The sequence below is a fragment of the Schistocerca piceifrons genome, chromosome 1 (assembly GCF_021461385.2).
Source record: "Schistocerca piceifrons isolate TAMUIC-IGC-003096 chromosome 1, iqSchPice1.1, whole genome shotgun sequence".
Classification (NCBI taxonomy): Eukaryota; Metazoa; Arthropoda; class Insecta; order Orthoptera; family Acrididae; genus Schistocerca; species Schistocerca piceifrons.
In genome coordinates this window covers 1,013,705,057-1,013,725,248 of record NC_060138.1, presented here as the reverse complement: position 1 = coordinate 1,013,725,248, position 20,192 = coordinate 1,013,705,057, and the positions used below count along the sequence as shown (strand labels likewise).

General features: G+C 37.1%; 1 protein-coding gene across 2 annotated transcripts in view; it reads left to right on the top strand.

Moving 5' to 3' along the window:
- Positions 1-3,096: 3,096 nt before the first annotated feature.
- Positions 3,097-20,192, top strand: part of LOC124802453 (ras-related protein Rab6) — an 81,490-nt gene continuing 64,394 nt past the window's right edge. For both annotated transcript variants that reach the window (XM_047263366.1, XM_047263280.1), the window contains exons 1-2: positions 3,097-3,322; positions 5,556-5,614. In XM_047263366.1, coding sequence (XP_047119322.1) covers positions 3,253-3,322; positions 5,556-5,614 — 129 coding nt within the window. In that variant the 5' untranslated portion in view covers positions 3,097-3,252. The remainder of the gene's footprint in view (positions 3,323-5,555; positions 5,615-20,192) is intronic.

Here is a 20,192-nt window from a genome sequence, read left to right as displayed (position 1 = left end):
TACTTCACCATTTCTGTTTCCAGCAACCCAGAAAGAAGTCCTGTCAGTTATCAGAACTTTAAAAGTGAATCATTCCACTGGAATAGATAGCATTCCAAACAGCCATATTAAAAAATGTGGAAATCTCATTACTGAACTATTAGCTCAGCTTTATAATAACTCCTTTCAAACCGGAATTTTCCCACCATGCCTAAAAGCATCTAAGCTCAAACCACTATTCAAAAAAGATAAAAAGGATGAAGTGTCTAACTACAGCCCCATTGCTCTACTATCTGTATTCTCAAAAATCATAGAAAAAAATTTCAAAGAAAGGGTAGTAGATTTTCTGGAAGAGCACGAAATACCATCCACAGCACAACATGGTTTCAGGAACGGCTGATCAGCTGATACAGCAGTTTTTGAATTATTAAGCGAAGTACTTCAGAAACTAGATAATGGCGAAAATGTCATTGGAATACGTCCAGATCTCTCTAAGGCTTTTTGTATCATAGATCACACAAAACTATTGCCTAAGCTTGACAACACAGGGATTAGAGGAACATCTAACAACTGGATAAAGTCATACCTAAGCGATCGAAAACAAGTGGTTGAACTGCTACTTCAAAATTTCACCAAACTCACTCAACACTATTCAAACTATGAAACCATTAAATATGAGGGCCACAAGGTTCAGTTCTGTGATCTCTTTTATTTCTGTTATATGTGAATGACCTAAACAAAATCTGTGAGAACAACATCCAGTTTGCTGACGATACAAGTGTGTTGTGAGTGGGAAAGAAATGGAAATGCTTCAGAAGTCTACAACAGAGACACTGAACAGTATTGAAAACTGGTTCAGTCACAACAAATTTGTAATAAATGCGAGAAAAACAGTGGTACTAAATTTCTATAATGTGACAAAAGGCGAGAAAACTCTTCAGATTCAGTTATTTGACAAAGACCTTCAGTATGTAGACAACATTAAGTTCTTGGGAGTATGGCTCCAAGATAATCTGAAATGAGGGATGCATATTGAAAAAGTCTGTAAGAAACTAATCACTACATGCTACTTAACGAGAATATTAGAAGGATGTTGCAACAAAGATCTCTGAAACCTGTGTATTATGGCTATATATATGCATAATTGAAATATCTATTTATTTTCTGGGGTAACTCTTCTCCTAGCCAAAAGCTGTTTAGCCTACAAAAAGAACTATAAGAATAATGGAAGGTGTAAAATGGAACAAAGCCTGTAGACCACTCATTAAAAAGCTAGTAATCCTCCCACTTCCATGTATATATGTGTATAAGACAACCATTTTTGTGAAAAAATATTCAATGGAAAATGCCACTCTCTTCCAGAAAAATGAAAATATCCACTCCTATAGCACCAGCCAAAAAGCAAACTTTCATTTAGACCCCTCCAATACCACCCTGAATAAAAAAGGAATCCTTTATTATGGGAAAGTTATTTATAATAAACTTCCCCCACAAATTAAATCAATAAATGACCAGGCAAATTTCAAGTCAACTGCTAAGGCATATTTGACTCATCGCTGCTTCTATAGCCTCCACGAGATCCTTCAGGAAGCTCAGTAACAATTTGTCTCTTTGCCTTAATGACATATCATATAAATGTTACTAGAACTTTAATGATTTGCCATGTAAATGTTCCTGTAATACAAATATTAATATGCCAGTACAGTATATGCTCTTTCTGCTTTAAAATATCTATTCTTTATTTTTGTACAATATTTGCTCTGTATATTGTAACTCAGAGCTCATTTAATGTAGAAATGATGAAATTAATACAAATTTAACATTATATTTTGTTATACATCGACTTGTCCTACATAAAAATGTACTATTTGTGTACAATATGATTACCAGGACCAATAAAACTCTATTCAACTCTACTCATTGGAGTCAATTAGGAGCTTGCTATCAGCCGCTTACCTTCACTAGGTTATTTCGCTCTATATCTGAGTGGATATTAAAGCATGAATGTCTCTCCATTACAGACTTCATTCTAAAGTTCGGATTTGTGTAAATTCAGTGATAATCCCGTATTTTTACAAGCTATTGTAGTGACTAAATTTTCTCCATAGGAAGGGTATTTTGGTTTATGTATTTTTCAATGAAACTGTTCTATATTGTACAATTTTTCGAAGAAATGTTCAGTACAATGTTTCTCTTTTGGACTTGTTATTGCCACTCAATAGTACCAGTACAGACTGACTGGATTTCTAAGACTCGATTTCTCGGTGATCTGTTTCAAATTTTTCCTCGATATATGCAACCGAAATGTGCTGTATCAAAATTACATGTCTCTGAGTCCTCTGCGTTACTAAAAAGGGCTGTCAGCGTTGGCAGATAATATCCATATCAAACTAAAAACATCTCCCAATATTCCGACACTGTCTGATACTACAAGTGAAATCTGACTGCAAGAAAATTACATTTGTCGTGAGAACCATTGTTTTCTCATTTCCTGCAAATTTTAACGTAAACTAAGCTACCTCGTTTTATTTTATCAGGGAAGTGTAAACATAACTACAGCCTTAGTTAGGAATACGTGGCTTTACGCTATGCACACTGTAAGTGACTGTTGAACTCGGTGTTGTCCATCATATCATCATATATGATGAAGACATTGAAATAATTTCGGGGAGTAGAAAGAACGAAAAGTAAAAGAAGAAAAAAGAAGCACAAATACAAGCACTTTGATAAAACTTCACAAGTTATCTGAAATTTCTGACAGCGTCTGATAAAAGGCGGAGATGCTTGCTGATATTTTGCGTAATCGAACACTTAAGATTTTGTTGTGATAATTTGCTAAGCTCTTTTTCTATTTATACGAAAAAAGGTATAACTTATTGGCAATAACGATGTAATTATATAAAACATGAAAATCTTTGAAGTGGATTAACGCTTTTATTGATATCCTAAAAACTCTGATTATATATATTATTATAACTAATTTGAGAGCCGTGTACTACCTGTTATATGATCATTCCAAAAATAATCATTGATCGCCTGTTTTATCGGACCATAGTTATCGAACTATATTGTACGTCTCTGGAATAGTCCACCTATTGTTATCTATGACAGAAGTGGGATTGTAGTGACGTCACGGCCTGTAACGTCGTAACGTGGCGGATTAGTGATTAATAGGAGGGGCTGTCAATTTTCGTGGTTTAATGATTTCTGTGAAACGGTTTGCATAAAAGTTACATCTAATATACGTACTAATTTAGATAAACGAGCCGAAAAATGTCATCCTCGGGCGATTTCGGCAACCCATTACGCAAGTTTAAATTAGTTTTCTTAGGAGAGCAAAGCGGTAAGTTGTGCTTTACTGTTTTCAGCATAAAAGTATTCTCTATAAATATTACGAGCAATATATCGTGATCATGCCCCGATTATTTTATTGGCAACTAGACTACGTACTTTCGAAACATGACGTGCATTGTTCATATCCGCCTGTCAACTACTGTCATGCCGTAATTTAAGTTTGTTAGTACTATTGTTTACTTATTTTTACATTGCTGTTGCTTTGCCTAGATGTAAATAACGGGCGTCATATAACATATTTACTTTCTGCGGTAGTGACGGGTTCCTTTACTTCCAACTTTACTTAATGGAGAACAAACTTTCATCCATGTTTTTGCGTATTACCAATTGACCCATAAAATTCAGCAAATATAATTCCGTATTTTACTCATAAATTGTATTATAAAAGATCGCGGAAAGGACGTACTAAGTTTGCTCATAAAAAATTACCAATTTTCTAAATGAGACAGAAGTGCGAAAATCGGAATGACTGTTTTTAAATTCTTCTGTTCTCGTAATATGTTGATGCAAAGTTCACTGATGATAGATATAATTTGTTGTTTTTCTGTAAATAGTACATGCCCTGTATTAAATGTCATTGTTTTTTATGTTAAGAACTTTCAGCAATTTCCATAATGTACGTGACGTTTTTATGTATCAGCAACGTACATTTTTCACGATTAAGGAGACAGTCAGGCTCAGAATGTGGGTAGTTGAAACTTAGAGTGTAATATTTAATGATACTTCGGTTTGTCAGTCTGAATATTGAGCGGTATGTAATAATAGCAAAACATCCCTCTGTCTTGTCAATGTACTGCAATTCTCGCGCTGTTTCTTCATTACTTACCTCATTCACTGATATTGGTATTGATCTTTTCAATTATTTCTTAATAATGTGTAAATAACATCACTCACAAATGGTTAAGAATTAGAAGTGATGGAAATGAATTGCTTTCTCTTATAATGTACGTGAAATGGAGAAGTAGGCATGTACATCTTTGAAAGTCAAATTGACAACTGCGAGCAGCACAGTATTACATGGTCACTACTATGTCCTGCATTAGACATCTATTGATTTGATCCCGTTAGGAAATAGTGGGCTTCACATTCCCTTCAAATCATCCTGATTTAGGTCTGTCTTGTGGTTTTCCAAAGTAGTTTAAAGCAAATATTTAAACAGTTCCATTGGTTTTGTCCCACATTGTTGCCCTACTTGAGATTGTGCTCCATCTGTAATGGCCTTGTCGTTGGTGGAATTTTGTACCCTAAATTCTTCCTTACATCTGGCACTGATACAATCAGTTCATACCAAGTGAAGTGATGCCGTAGTTAGAACACTGGACTCTTATTCAAGGGAATGATGGTCAGATTCTCATCTGACCATCCAGATTTAGGTTTTCTGTAATCACTCCAGGTGAAAGCCAAGATGGTTTCTTTGAAAAGAGTATGGCCAATTTCCTTTGCCATCCTTTCGTAATCAGAGCTTTTGCTTGGTCTCTGATGATAGCAGTTTTGACAGGGTATTAAACTCCTTTTTTCTGCCAGATGTTCTTGCAGTTTCATCTATGAACGTGATAGGAACAGAAAATCAGAAGAAGATAGCAATTGGAAAGAACAAGTATATCAAATGAATTAATAATTACAGTTGCCAGCTAAGTAGGACATACATTGCACATACAGGTGACTAGGGTAAAAGTTGCATAGTGGACTGTGCATGTATTTTTGTAGTTTATATATGATCTATGTACATAATGTGAATCAAAATACTCATCCATTATCAAAATACTCATCCATTATCTGATGTAGGTTTTCTAAATTCATCTTTGAGTTTTAGCTTTCATGGTGAGAAGTGCATTAAACAGGGCACGAGCATAAACAGTAGGGTGTGCAACAGATAACTGTAGTACCACAACCTTCGTTTGGCACTCACATTTGTTGGCTTTGCCAACTCTCAACCAAATTATTACCTTCCAATGTAACCTAGACTTTGGGTTATGCTACTGATCAGTGTCAAGACAATAAAGACTTTGGAGGGAGGGGGATCCAGTGTCACACTCTAGTCTTGGTTAATATTTATGGAGTGTTTCTTTTACATGTTGGTAAAACCTAGTTTGCTTGTTGCTTTCTGGTGCTGAATTTTGAAAGCTGCCTAAAACAATTTAAGAACTTGATGGCATAATTTAACACGCATTGTTAAATCATTTTATCAAAAATGCTTGTAATTAACAATTTTCTTTTTGCAGTTGGGAAAACGTCTCTCATCACAAGGTTTATGTATGACAGCTTCGACAACACATATCAGGTAATGAACTCATCCTTATTTTGGTATGTGAAATATTTCAACCTACTTCAGACATTTTACAATAATGTCTGATGTACCCTAAATCCACATGGCGTAGATGACATTCATTTGCTCGCTCGCTCACACTTGATGAATTTCTGCATTGGTTGCAATAACTATTCAGACTAGCATTTTATGTGCCAGAACTAAGTGAGGTGGCGCAGTGGTTAGCACACTGGACTCGCATTCAGGAGGACGACGGTTCAATCCCGTCTCAGGCCATCCTGATTTAGGTTTTCCGTGATTTCCCTAAATCGCTTCAGGCAAATGCCGGGATGGTTCCTTTGAAAGGGCACGGCCGATTTCCTTTCCCACCCTTCCCTCACCCGAGCTTGCGCTCCGTCTCTAATGACCTCGTTGTCGACAGGACGTTAAACACTAATCTCCTCCTCCTATGTGCCAGGAACTGAGTTCCACTTTGATGGTTGAAAATGGTTACTGCAGTTGTAAGGCATTGGTCATTGCAGTTGTTAATGCATGTTAAGCATGGTTAATTGTTAAATGGGGGTATGTTTGGTTATTAATATGAGTTTCCCTATATATTTTCTGCATTCTGTAGACAGCTTGTTAAATTGAAGTTGCCTATGTTTGAAATATCATATGAATCACATCTGTCAAAAAAATATATTGGCCTACTCACATTACAGGGACAAAAATTTCACGATAAAAATAGTAAATAAAATGGAGAAAATGAATGTCACTTACTGTGGATTATGTAAGTTCTCTCACACTGAATAAGGGTTGTCAGTGTACTGTTGTGCCAGTGAATTGTTGCACATCAACAATGTGCCACTGTTTATCTATTTTCGTTTTTGTTATTACTCGTCCAATATAAACATAAAAATATTGCAGGGCGGTTGTATTAGTGCAGTGCTTAAAATGAAAAACTGATTAGTTATAACAGTATTTGTAAATGAAAATTATACACCCTAGTCTCAATGTTTTGGAATTTGTTTACTATCAAATATAAACACTCAATTTTTCAACATGTAATTTCTGTGACTTCACTTCATTGTATATTTATTAGGCCATGAATATGATTATTCCTTACACATAGTTACGTTCATTCCTTCTTACATTATTATCCATTATTCTTTTACCCTGGGATTAAGGGAAGTAGTATCACACTATAATTAAAAGGTTTGAGGTAGGTAATATAGATCTATAAATTACAATGGCTGTTGTAGCATTGTAATGTTTGCAGGTGCATGTTGTGGTAATGTAAAAGGTGGTGTGCTGGTGTAGTTCATGCAGTTGTGCAAAGCCACTATGCAAGGGTAGCTTAGGGGTTGTGCATCTGCCTATCAGAAGATTCGTCAAATCCCAGACTTCTTACCTGAAAGATTCTGCTAGAATGCAGTGTTAACACTTGAAATTGAAATTAACCAGCCCTTTTTCAAACCTATTACTTCGTTGTAGTACAAGCTAGCAATGTAACATTGTGTAAAAGAAATTGCTCAACAAATTCTGAAAATTTACTGGCTAAAGTAAGCATAGTGTCCACAGTTCTTCCATTTTGTGCTGCTGTTGACATGACATTATCATTGGCCATAGCCAACCTGGTGGTAATATAGCGTAGCCAATTGTAGACTGATATGGGAAATGCTGAAAGTGCCAAATGTCAAACTAAGAAAACAGAAAGTAACAAAGATATATTTACATTAAAAATCATATTATTTGAAAGGATGCAAATTATAATTTCATATCATTTGCAGTGCCTAACAGAAAAAATTTTACAGAAGTGTAAAAAGTTCAGAATCAAAAAATTTATGAAAACGAAATTTAGGTAAAAATGTAAGTGCCATGGTTCACTTCTGAGGAGTCACTGAATGTGTAAAGCTCTTATTTCAGATCAGTTACAAAGAATACAGTAACTGAAATCACTGGTACTATAGGAAATAAAATTCCCTGTGTTTCACTTAAAGACAGTGGACCCTGTCTCTTTTGTTTTCAGCACTTAATATATTGATCAATGGGAGGTAGCGAACATTTCCTAGGACGAGTAGATCATGCATTTTGAACCCTAAAATTACTGCGAGTTTTGTTTTGTTTTATTATGCTGTACAATGCACAGCTAAATTGTAGTGATTTCAACTTAAGTCTCGGTAGTTCTTTTTACTGGACAACAGCTGCCACTTTGCTTCAGACACTTTCCTTGAACACTTTGCTGAGTATTCTTCTTCATTTCTAATCTTGTTGTTCCTTTCCATCATAAAGCACAGGACACTGAAATTAAGTAACATATGCTGTTGCTTGTCGCTTGCAGCAAAGTTAGTGAGAAAAAGGTTATATCGTGCTTACCACCACAGTCACATACATTTGGGGCATTCAGTATTCCTTGTGCCTCAGACATAGGAACTTAGACACTGTATAATCTAGTGTAATATTTTGAAGCGCCAGGGAAGTCATTTGGGTACTTTCAACGTATCTCAAGTTATTAGCCTTGGCGCATTCAGTGGTTTACAGGAAACAAATGAAAGTATCCAATTTTTGACACTTTCTGCATTTCCAGTTTTGAGCCTTCAATTAGAATCACTCACTTGTCAAGTCTTGGTCATCACAAATATTTGGCTGATATTTCCAAACATGTCCCAATTTATGGTGTTGTGGTCAGGTTGGTACCTAGTAATGCAGCTTAAATTGCTGCTAATGAAATGAACAGCAATGAAATTTGCAATCTTTTTCGACATGTATAAGTGGCTATTTTGTACAAGATATTGCAAGATTTCTGAGGTTGTGGTTAGGCTGAGACCTAATAGTACGTTTTACATTGCTCCAAATGAAATAACATTTCTAATCTGGATTATTACAAATATTTGGCTGTTTTAGAGTGAAACAGAATAACAGCCAATTTGATTTATGAGGGAAAGAAAATTGTGGATGAACAATTTGACTGACTCCACATCCAAAACAATTCATTGTGATCACTTTTCGTCATTTGTTAACTAACAACAGAAAATCTGCAAATATCTTAAGTACATTTTCACGCATTTACTTACATCATGCAGACAATTATGTGATAAGCAAATGTGATAGAAGTGGCCAGTAACAGAGTTGAATAAACTAATTTCTTTTGTATAGTTGCACCAAACTTTAACATTGTATACTGTAAAATGAGTAGCTTTAATTCACTTTTCTAGGTGCTTTGTGGGATGTATGCCAAGGCTTGCTGGTGAGATTGTAGTGTAGTAATTTTCCTTGCACTAATCTGACGGCTTCTGTGTATGTAAAATGATCCTTGGACAAATGAATGTAGATACTGATCCTTAACAACTGTGTCAGCGCTCCAAGATTCCATTGGCTTATCTGAATATCCACAAATGTAGAACCAGCTGATTCATACACACACACACACACACACACACACACACACACACACACACACACCACAATAATGTTTGACATATTGCAACATGTTAAGGACACACAAACACCTGTTCTGTTCATATTTGTCGGTGTAAAAGACACATCAGTGTAAAAGACTCGCTCTTCTTTTTAAGATCTTTCTTAGGGAAAAAAAATTTCTCACCTAATACATCTACGGTAAAACAACTATAACATGTATTTGAATGTATGTCAAATGTCTAGGCAGTGTAAGTAGGAAAGATTGCTCACCTTTTAATTTTTATTCTCAGAAACAAAGGAAGAAATACTTGAAGCTGTTATGTCAGTGTGTGGATCCTCATACCATAAATTATCCTCTGTACATTCCACTCCAATATTGATTCCAAACTTCAAAGATGGGTTAATCACTGTTTCGGTTTCTATAGGAGTCTCACGAAGCTCTGACTCTCTCACATGAGAAATGCTGTATCTTCCTTCTTTCTGATGGTGTAGTTTCAAACCTCCTACATTCGTCCCTTAACTAGTGTGTTGATACATGCATCTAACAACTGAAGTAAACTAGTAGCCCACCTGGAATTACAGATAACATGTCTTAAATTAAATTCATCTTTTTTTATTGTCTTGTTGTGAGAGACCAAGTCTGATCCCTTACTAAAAGGGCAGACTTCTTCAATTGGTCTCCACATTGACTATACCAAATGTAATTGGCAGGTGACTGTGCAATGGGTCTTGTCATGATGTGAGGTCTTAACAGTAAGTGATTGAATAAGTGTTTGCCTGGGATGCACCCAATTCTAACAGTAATGTCTTTTGTGCCCTTGGAATTAAGTTCTGTTTGAAGTTACATTGAAAGTTAGCAGAGTCTTGCCCCTCTATCAAATTTGCAGAAGTTCAAACTTTCCTCTTTTCCTTGCGTTAATGACAAATCAATGAAATTCAACAATTTGTTCTTCATACTCATCATCTGTGATATTTTTGCCTTGGTCTGCATACAAAGTTGAGACCTCTTCATAAATCTTGAACACTACGATGTTGATGTTGTGAAGCTTGGCGTTGCTTTTGCTCGAGTATAAATTTTGTAAAAACTGAAAATCGTGCATGTCTGTTCTCTAAAATCCAAGTATTGAGCTCTGCTTCAAGTTTTGGCCATTTAACAGTTCCACTTCTCATATTATGTTTACTGTAAGGTACTTTCTTTAAAATGTCTACCTGATTCCACCAATGTCTTAAGATTTTTTTCAATTGGAGGTGGCCCGAAATGGCTTTCTACAGCCCTGTTTTCATGTTCTTTAGTATATGCAATCACTTGCACCTTAAATGCAATATTATAGCAATACCATTTTCCAGCCACCATAGCTTGCAAGCAAAACCACAATAAAGATATGACTCAAGTGGGTCTCTGCACGAGACACAGTAACTGAAGCTTGAACGAACAATATATAAACTGTTAACAGCTGCGCACGTGCATCTACTAAACTCTGAACAATGTTCAAAATTTCCAAGGAAGCTAACTGTGAATTGCTTCAAGCCCAAACACAGAAATTTTGAGCTTTTAGGTACATACCTTAATCTGCTACCAGTGTATGATACACCCAGTTTTTAGGCCTATTTTTGAAGGAAAACGTGTCTTAAAAATCTGGAGAACATCAGCATCAGACTTGGCTGGAAGTAGAAAGAGAACCGAAGAGTAGAAGAGAGGGAACAAAAACCAGTAACATAACAAGCAAGTTTGTTGATGAAGGCTGAACCAGTTGCACAAACTGTTATTTGTGGTGAAAACAATATTCCATGTACCTAAAAAGGAGTCTCTCTCTCTCTCTCTCTCTCTCTCTCTCTCTCTCCCTCCCTCCCCTTGAGCAAGTGTGCCTATGTATAAACTGTGCCAGCCACAAATAACATTGTTTTGTACTGTTCCATTGTTTTCAATTGCAAACCCTCTTTTATTCCTTTATTATTGCTTCAGCTAACAGTGATAAGGTGTGTTGCTATGCACCCAAGTAATCAACAGTAATATAAAATAAACAGCAAGCCAAGTGAGAAAAAAATTTACACTCCATGCTAGCAGAATAACCCCATAATGAGGCAGTTGCCCGCGAAATAATTAGTAACGAATAAGTGTTTGGCAGGGATCTGATGGAACTGTACTGTTCAATGTTCCGAGTGGATTATTACTGTGCAGTAACACTTGAATATGGCAACTGTCATATGATGAAAGTTCATTTCATTGTTTAATTAAACTGAGATTAAACTGTGATTCTACTCATACATGTTTACCTTGGTAACAAATATAGTTATCCTCTACATGCATGTAAAGTACGCCATGCACCCACTCCCGTTGTGAAAATTGCTGTGCCTGCTCAAGGATTATAAAGAGGATAAGCAGAAGTGTACAGTTTTACATGAGCCACGATAAAGTGAAGGTTAAGGTGCCAGAAATGGTAAAGGTAGAGAAACAAGTTACTGAGCTTGAATAATATATTTTTAGTAACACATAAGGTCTACAGACCTCGAATTTGCTGCAGTGTTACTGACAAAATACTATTAGTGACTTCGAAAGTGCCTCACAATGAAGAAGGCATTGAAAAAGCTTGTTAAGAGTATTTCAAGCAGAAAACTTTGGAACAAATGGAGTGAAAAAAAGTTTGAATTAACAAGAATCAAAAAAATTGTCAGATTAGAATTGTTCCAGAAAAGAAAGATATAACCTATAACTATGCAGTACACAGTAGTTCACAAACTTGTGTGTGACAACTTCAAAACTGTTTCCTACAAATTAGCAAATCGATTGACTGTGAACAGATATGAATATCTTCCTGGAAGGAAATAAGCTAGATTGACCCACACTTTGAATAATTACTGTCATATTGAAGACAGCTTTAAGAGGCAGAAGAGGCTCAGTAGAACTCAAAAACAGTGAAGCTTATCATTCATATGGAGCTACATAATACCAAGAAATGCTTAAATAATTACCTGTCTTGCCAGTTGGTATTTACAAAATAGAAAGACGGAGTAAAATCTAAGTACCAGGAGTAAAAGTAGGCAGTACTGTTAACCAGTGTAGCAGCAACTATAATATTACTCAAAACAGGAACAAGTCGATGGTGAACTACCTGCTGTATAAGAAATCAGCAGCTGGAAACTGGTATGGCAATGTTATAGCAATGAAAATATAGACAGCAAGCACAATGATTTGATGTGGAGGAAGCAAACTGGTACTAGGCAGGTAGTGGTTAGGAATGGTCAGGACAGAAGTGGTTTGAGAGGAGTTAAAATTCAGAAGCAGGAAATGTGAAAGGAATAGAAGAGTAGAGATTTTTTGCACCATGCCCAGGAAGTTAGTTTAATAATATTTTCATCTGAAAAAATGAGGAACACAAATTAGGGGGTATGCATATGAAGAATATTGATCTCCATGCTTTCTGTACTTCGACATAAGGCATGTACTTCTCAGTTATTGTTAAATTGCTACATGGGAGATTGTTTTTACACCGTTTCATATAAAAATCTCATATTCTGCCAAGGCGCGTTGTTTGTTTCCCACATAAAGTCACCAATTTATCCACGTGTTCTTCCAGTAATTGGTGCCACTACCCAAAAGTTGCAAATTGTTTGAAACCAGACATGTTGGACTTCAATCCTGCAGAATCCTCTTCTGTGCACAACATAAAGCCCTAAATTTTTGTTTAACATACCAAATTCTAATATTTACTTCTGTTTGTATAAACTTTATTATACCTGAAGCCATTTGGTAGTTATGACATCATTTAGTGTCTGTCTGGCTGCCCAACAGTTGTAAGTAGGTGCATCACCAGAGTTCGTTTATATGAAACAGTAGTAGATAAAATCGGAGATAATATAATTGAAACCCATTATGTCACTCTTCTAAAGTTTCATGTGACATCACATTGATTTGAGGTACTGTGCTGTCATGGTTGTTACTATAGAAGTAAAAGGCATTCATTTTAATAATGCACGAAAAGACGGCACTTGTAGGCTTTGAGAAAATAAAAAAGGTTTCCAAAATATATACATTGTCTTAAAAAAGTTAAAGAAAGATAGTAAGGCTCTGATCTCTAGCTTATTTTTAGCTGCTGTTACGCGATGACAGTATTATTTGATCTGGCACGTTTAGGACCATTCAGTGCGTTATTGTTGTTTGGTATGAAGCCATGAAGAATTTAATTTTTTGATAAGGCATTTAGTAATAAAGCCCATTGAAATAGCGTATTTACTAGTTTCTCTGTGTCTGGTGCGTTTTGTTACCAAACTCAAATTTCGATGACTTTTTATAGGGTTTAGAGAAACACTTGCGTCGAATATGGACGGAGACGTACATTTTACGTTAGAAACGCGCCAGGTTTCCGTGAATGTGTTTAATTTACGGATATAATTTATTATTATTACGTTAACCATAAAGAAATAACCATCCACAGACAGATCTGTTAATTATGTAAATATTTTGCATTTGTCGAAAATGAACTCAAGTATCGGTAGAAGATTGACTTTGGGTCTGGAGAGGTATCATTAAAATTTTTGACGTAAAATAAATGAAAATTCCCAGATTACATATTTAATTTCTATTGTTAGGCCTACTCTTCTTTGTTCGCCTTCCTGTTATTCGTAGGTAGAGTTCGTCATTTTTCGTTAGTCACAGGTGTGAACAGTAACCTCTTTCAAAAGTAGACGCAGTTACGATTTGTTTCTCTAGGTAAATGTCAGCATAGAGCAGTGTCACCGACCTGCTCGGTACCACAGTGGAAGGTAGGAGAACGATCGTCTTAGGAGGGAGTATTGATTTTTTCCCCCGTGTCGCTGTTAACAGGCGCCGGGCTGGCTATGTTGAACCAAGCGCCTCAGCGGCGGGACATGCTGCAGTGTGCGCGTCAGTACACATTGTTTAGATATTTTTCTTGGCTCTTTGTTAGAAAGGCCTGTTTGACCCAGTCGAAAACGATTAGTACAAATGAAATCGTGGTTGGTGCTGATTATCTCATACTCTGTAGAGTAACTTCACACCTTGCGTGTTAACTATTTTACTGAGAAGAAAAGTATTTTGGGTGGTAAAACAGCATTCAGAGCGACAGGTACAGGTACTAGTTTAGGGCAGACTTGCAGACGTAAGAAAGTACTGAACGCGTTAATGTGAGAGTTTTGTTGGAGACGTATTGCCTGAGACTAAGTGAGGCTGCTCTCTGAAGTACAGTCAATCCCAGTTTCTGATAGCAGAGTTAGAAAAAAAAAATTCAGAATTTTGGGTTACGTTCACAGTGGCACCGACAACGGTCGTCAAACTCTGTAACCAGAAGTCGTCCAGTAACATCAGCTGACATCATGGTCACAGTGTTCCCCATCTGATTCCTCAGTTTTTGGTGGGGTAGTGGTGGTTAGGTTAGAATCTATTCTGTGTATGAAGCAGTTTAGATTTTAACCTCAAGGTGGCTAACATGACACTTCTGTACTTGGATACGAGTACTGCAACGCGGCGTTTGCTATTAAGATGATGCCGAATGCATGTAAACGAGCTATAGGACTGTCACGAAAAGAACATGATGAGTGCTGTAAACTTCACTGCACTGTAAAAACTTGCCAAGTGGATTTGAGAAAGGAGGTAACAAGATTGCTGGTGCCAGTGTTATTTCAGATTGAGTATAGCTTTTAATAAAGAAAATCATCCATATTACAGCGTTTTTTTAATAGACTTCCACGAAGCTCCAAAATTCGGTATGGAATAATTTAAAAAATCGTAGTATTTGGGATGCAAGAATGAAAATATTATCCTTTAGATTAGTAATTTAGGGCATCGTAAATAGCGTCAAACATATCACACAGAACTTTGAAACTTTACTTTTCAGAACTTAGTATACTGGTATGCCGAATGATTGGAAAGGTGTAATAGTTGGACGTCCAATAACAAAGTGACACTTCTAGTTTTACTTGAGCCAGAACTGTATCTTTTAATGTGAGTATCGGATTGTTTAATAGAATTCGAATCACACCTCTACAAGTACTCGAAATCTGCTTTGATGAATTTATTTGATGATGGGCAGACATACGCCAACTAACCTTCAATGGCTGTCATTCAGATTACGTGTGAATGACAGCGTTTAGAATAAGATATTCTGAACACCTAAAGTACTGAAAAGTGGAAACATGTACGTACATAAAATTTGCAAACCACTTCATGTGACAGAATCACAATTCTACTGGAGTAAAAACGGCAGTAAGGAGTAATAATAAATTGTAGGCAGCTGACGTCCACCCATCACTGCCCAAAAAGATCTCTTGCAGTAACTTTAAGCATAAGATACGCCATACTTGTCACGTTAACTAATTTTTTTAGAGGTTATAATCTGTTCCTTAAATTTCCAATAAAGACTTTGCCAACTTGTTGTTTCCAATAGACTTTGATTTCAGTCCATTAACTCCGCACTGAATCCCTATTATGATATTTTTCATCCCCCAGGACGCCACAGACTTCTCTGACTGCACTTAAGTTTCCAACAGTCCATTACGTTCAGGCGATGATATGCTGCATTGAGACCGCGCATGTGGTGGCGTAATTATTCGAAAAGATCTGCCGTCATTGGCCGATGAACGCGGTCGAAGTGGCACTGATATCCGTGGATACCGCCGACGACCGACATCGGCCGAAGACTGCGGATGAAGCCTTCGGCTGCGGCCACAGTGGCTCCGATATCAGTGGATTTCGCCGACGGCCCGCGTGGGCGGGGACGACCGATCTTATCCAATCACTACGTCCGCGGTCGCACTACAGCCGATCTTATCGCCCGAAAGTACAGACCTCGGACGACGATCAGTGAAATTAAAATCAGTTTTTCTTCGGTCGAATCGACCCACGTTCTCGCACACAAAATATGGAGTGTGAGAAATTGACAAGATTAGTTCAAGAAAGACTGAGCTTGTGGTATCCTGAGGATGAAAGTATTATAATCAGGATATAAGTCGGAATCTGTGGACTGAAATCGCAGGTTTAGTCGAAACTTCAAATAGGCAAAATCTTTATTGGAGATTTTAGCCATAGATTATAACCACAAAAATAATTTGTTCAAATGAAAAGGGTGTATCTTACATACTTATAGCTACTGTACTGGATCTCTTTTGTGATAGGTTGTCATTAGTTGTCCACAAATTTATTACTTCTTACTGGTGTTTTATGCCAGTAGGGTACTGATTTAGTATGAAGTGGTTTGGAAATGTGGTGTATAGTATGTATCTTCACTTTTAAGTGCTTTAGATTTTCAGAGTATTTTATGCTACAATTTATGCTTGTCTTTCACTCGAATGCTAAATGACAGTCATTGAATGTTAATTGACGTAAGTCTGCACAACTTTACATAAATAAATCAAAACTAAGTTTATAGCTTGCTTTTCCAGATCACTACAAATTATCTCAAGTATATAACAGAACGTTTCTCCCATCATCTCATTTGTAAAATTTGTCTGCTTATTCTGATATAGTACTCACCATTTTGTTTACAAGACAAGAAAGCTCATTCACATGAATTCAGTCTCTCTTTAACTAGCAGAAGTGGCTATGCAGCACTGGCATCCAAGTGCAGAGGCATCGTGGTATCCACCCCACATTAGTAGGTTCAAATCTAACCTACTACATACATAAAAGAGATTCTAACATAGCCTAATCTCCTTGACTGACCATGCTATCAGCCGATGTTATTGGGCGACGTCTGCCAATGGTGTCTGGCTACAATTGTTGGTGCCAATGTGAATGCAGCCTTAGAGAAGTGTCTTCTGTATGTGAGAACTTTCGGCAAACTTTTTAATAGGTTGAAAACTAAAACTCTTTTAAAAGAGGCAATCTGAGATGTGTGGTACAGAGTAGACAAGGGCTTCATTGTTGTCAAACCTGTAGTGGCTTAGAAATCAGCAAATATTCGTAGGTGCATAATTGGAACTGTAAAGCTAACATTGTGACTGTTGACAGCTGACTGTAAACTGGTTAAACAGCTACAAACACATTCTTGGTGCCTGGGAAACTAGGCCTTGAATGCATTGAAGTGCAGTGCTCTGACATTTTTTAATGACCGGAATAAGCATGCATTCTGTGATCGAAGTGCTACACCTTAGAACTTGGCTCCATTTGTGTATTATCAGTAAATTTAACATCGTCAGAAAATTTGGCAGCTGCATGAATCAAACAATAACATTCCGGTCCCCTTGAAATCATTCTTGTTAATTGCCGTTTTTGTCATCAATGTGATGGAAAAAATATGAAAACTGTGTCAGAAAAGCCGCAAAATTATCAGAGCACCTTACCAGCAGAAGCAGATATAAATCCCTGACATATCAAATACTGACATTCTTAAATTTATATACACGTAAACAGCTGTATACTTAAAATTCAATGTACCTTAATTAGCAAATATAAGGGTTGTATTGTTCCAGCAAAAATGAAATTTTTAAAAACTTTTTTCCCTGTTGTAACAGTTTCGCAGGTAGATTAGTACTATTACTTCTAAATTTGTTTTGTGAATTGTATGTTGGGGAATATCTCTGTACGAGCTGTTTCTTGGGTGTTGTTATTACTGTGTCCATGCATGTTCTATGTGGGTATCAGAATGACTTTCCTAAGTTTTTCTTCATAGAATTTGCATGAAATTGGGCATATTTAAAAATTTTCCTGCCCTTTTTTTTATTACACGAGTCAAATTTGTGACCAGTTGTGTTGCTGTTTGCACATTGTTGTATTCATGTAGTCTAACCGAATATTGCTACCACACATTTGTATAGAACCCACAAGCATTTTGTAAGTAATGTCTCCTGGGGATTCCCAATAAACAGCAGTGGCCTGAAGCCTGTTCCACAAAGTATTGCCCAAGTAATAGCAACAGGAATTTGAGTCTGAGAAACCAGTCAACTTAGTATATTAGTTAAGTACACGAATTCTTTAACACCAGTTGGCAATATAAACAGTATGCTTGTTAAAGACTGACTACATATTCTTTCTCTTAAGCATCACACACAACCACATCATGTACTGAGATTACATCTAATATAATCTGTTAGTATGACTTATTTTGGAGCTATAACAATTCCAAAGAGCACACTTGAAATTATTCGTGTCATCAAAATTCTTGTTTCTTACCCTATTCTCGTGATCCTTAAGTGAGATAATCAGGGGTGGCGGCTGAATTGTCACTTAGTGTAATGAAAATGATTCCGTACATTTACCAACAGGGTTTTGCAAGAATGTCACCATCTTTATTTCAAACTTTCCCATTTAAATTCCAGATGTGATGATACATGCTCCTCCTCAGAATGTACTATCTTGGTATAATGTATTAACTTCTGCAGTTCGTCAAACAGTTGGTCCTGGGTCAGCATCATAATACTTGATGTCATTTAACAAGCAACAAGCAATAAGCAATGCCTTTGTTGCATCCTAATTCAGGTGTTAAAATGCTGAATAATATTACAGAGTTGCAGTATTCAACAACGTTTCCTCACCAAATTCCTCCAAAATTGTTACTTGTTCAGTTCATTGTGGCATCATTAGAGATACTAAGTACTTTTAAAATTATTTAAGTTGCTTTTTCTGCAAAAGTTTCACCGCAGTTTTCTTCTTACAAAGTGACCATAAACCACACACATAATGCTGATACACTAGCCTAAAGTAAATGTCTATTTTATTATTTGATTTTGGCCCTGTTAAAGGTTGTAGACCTACTGTAGTCACATTTTTTTCGTAATCAGTAAAGTTCCATCCCTGATTCTTTAAAGAATCGAACTCCCGTGTTTTAGGTTGGCACCTAAGTTTGTAGCATTTTTCATTTTGCATGCTGATATTCCCATTGCTAAGGATTTATTAATGGGTCATTTTCTTACTTGTAGTTGACTGTTCCACATGAGTTTACATTTTGTCATTTGGAGGTAGTGAATGGTGCTGTGGATGCTTGAAATTGGAATGCCAAGTGAAAAAATGTCCAACAACAGTATTCATTGTGGAAAGGTTGATGCATCTGTGTCAAGTGACATGAACTTTGTGATGGCATGGACATAAACATAAAGCAGTGAGTGCTTTCCCACCCCTTCCACAGTGATATTCTGCCATTCACCGAACCTACACAATATACTCGTACATGCCTAACAACCGACGCTCCTCCCACCCCCTTAACTTGTGGCTCATATCCCTGTAAAAGACCTAGATGCAAGACCTGTCCCATACAACCTCCCACCATCTACTCCAGTCCGGTCACAAACATCACCTATCCTATCAGAGGCAGGGCTGCCTATGAAACCTGTCATGTGATCTACAAGCTAAACTGCAACCAATGTGCTGCATTGTATGTGGCATGACAACAGACATGCTGTCTGTCCTCACGAATGGCTACTGACAAACTGTGGCCAAGAAACAAGTGGACCACCCTGTTGCTGAGCACACTGCCCAACACGACATCGTTCATTTCAATGATTGCGTTACAGCCTGTGCCATTTGGATCCTTCCCACTAACACCAGCTTTCCTGAATTTCCCATGTGGGAACTCTCCCTGCAATATATCCTAAATTCCTGTAACCCCCCTGGCCTCATCCTTTGTTAGTCATTGTCCTCACCCATCCAGCCCCTTCCCTGTTCCCATTCCAGCACTACAAAGCCCTCTGTTCCACCAATGCACCCAGTCTTTTTACTTATCCGCTACCCCCACCTCTTTCCTGCTCTCCATCTAACCTCCCGACTGCACCTAGCTGCTCTACCCCTCTCCACCTTCTCCCTGTGTGCTCCCCAGCAGCAAGTCACTGTCCCCCACTGCTACCCTTACCCCACCCAGTTGAACTGCTGCTGCTGCTGTTCAGTGTGTCTTCAGCTGCCAGAGACTGCAGTCATGCGTGTGTGCGTGCACGTACAGTCTGTTTTTGACAACAGTTGGCCGAAAGCTTATTTGTGACTTTCTTTTTGTTGTGACTATCTGCGACTCTGCATCTCTGCTATGTAGCGAGTAGCAACTTTCCTTTTCATAATATTGTAAACATATCAGCAATTTCTATTAATTTTTCAGTTATTGAATAATTTCCAGTGGTGGCACAGTTGGTTGAATTTGACTCTCATGATCACACTGCTCTTTCAAGTAACAAAATACAATAGATTCTCATTACTGGGTGTTGCTGAAGTGGGAGAAATGAGTGCTGAACTTCATTTTTGTGACCTTACACTGAGCAC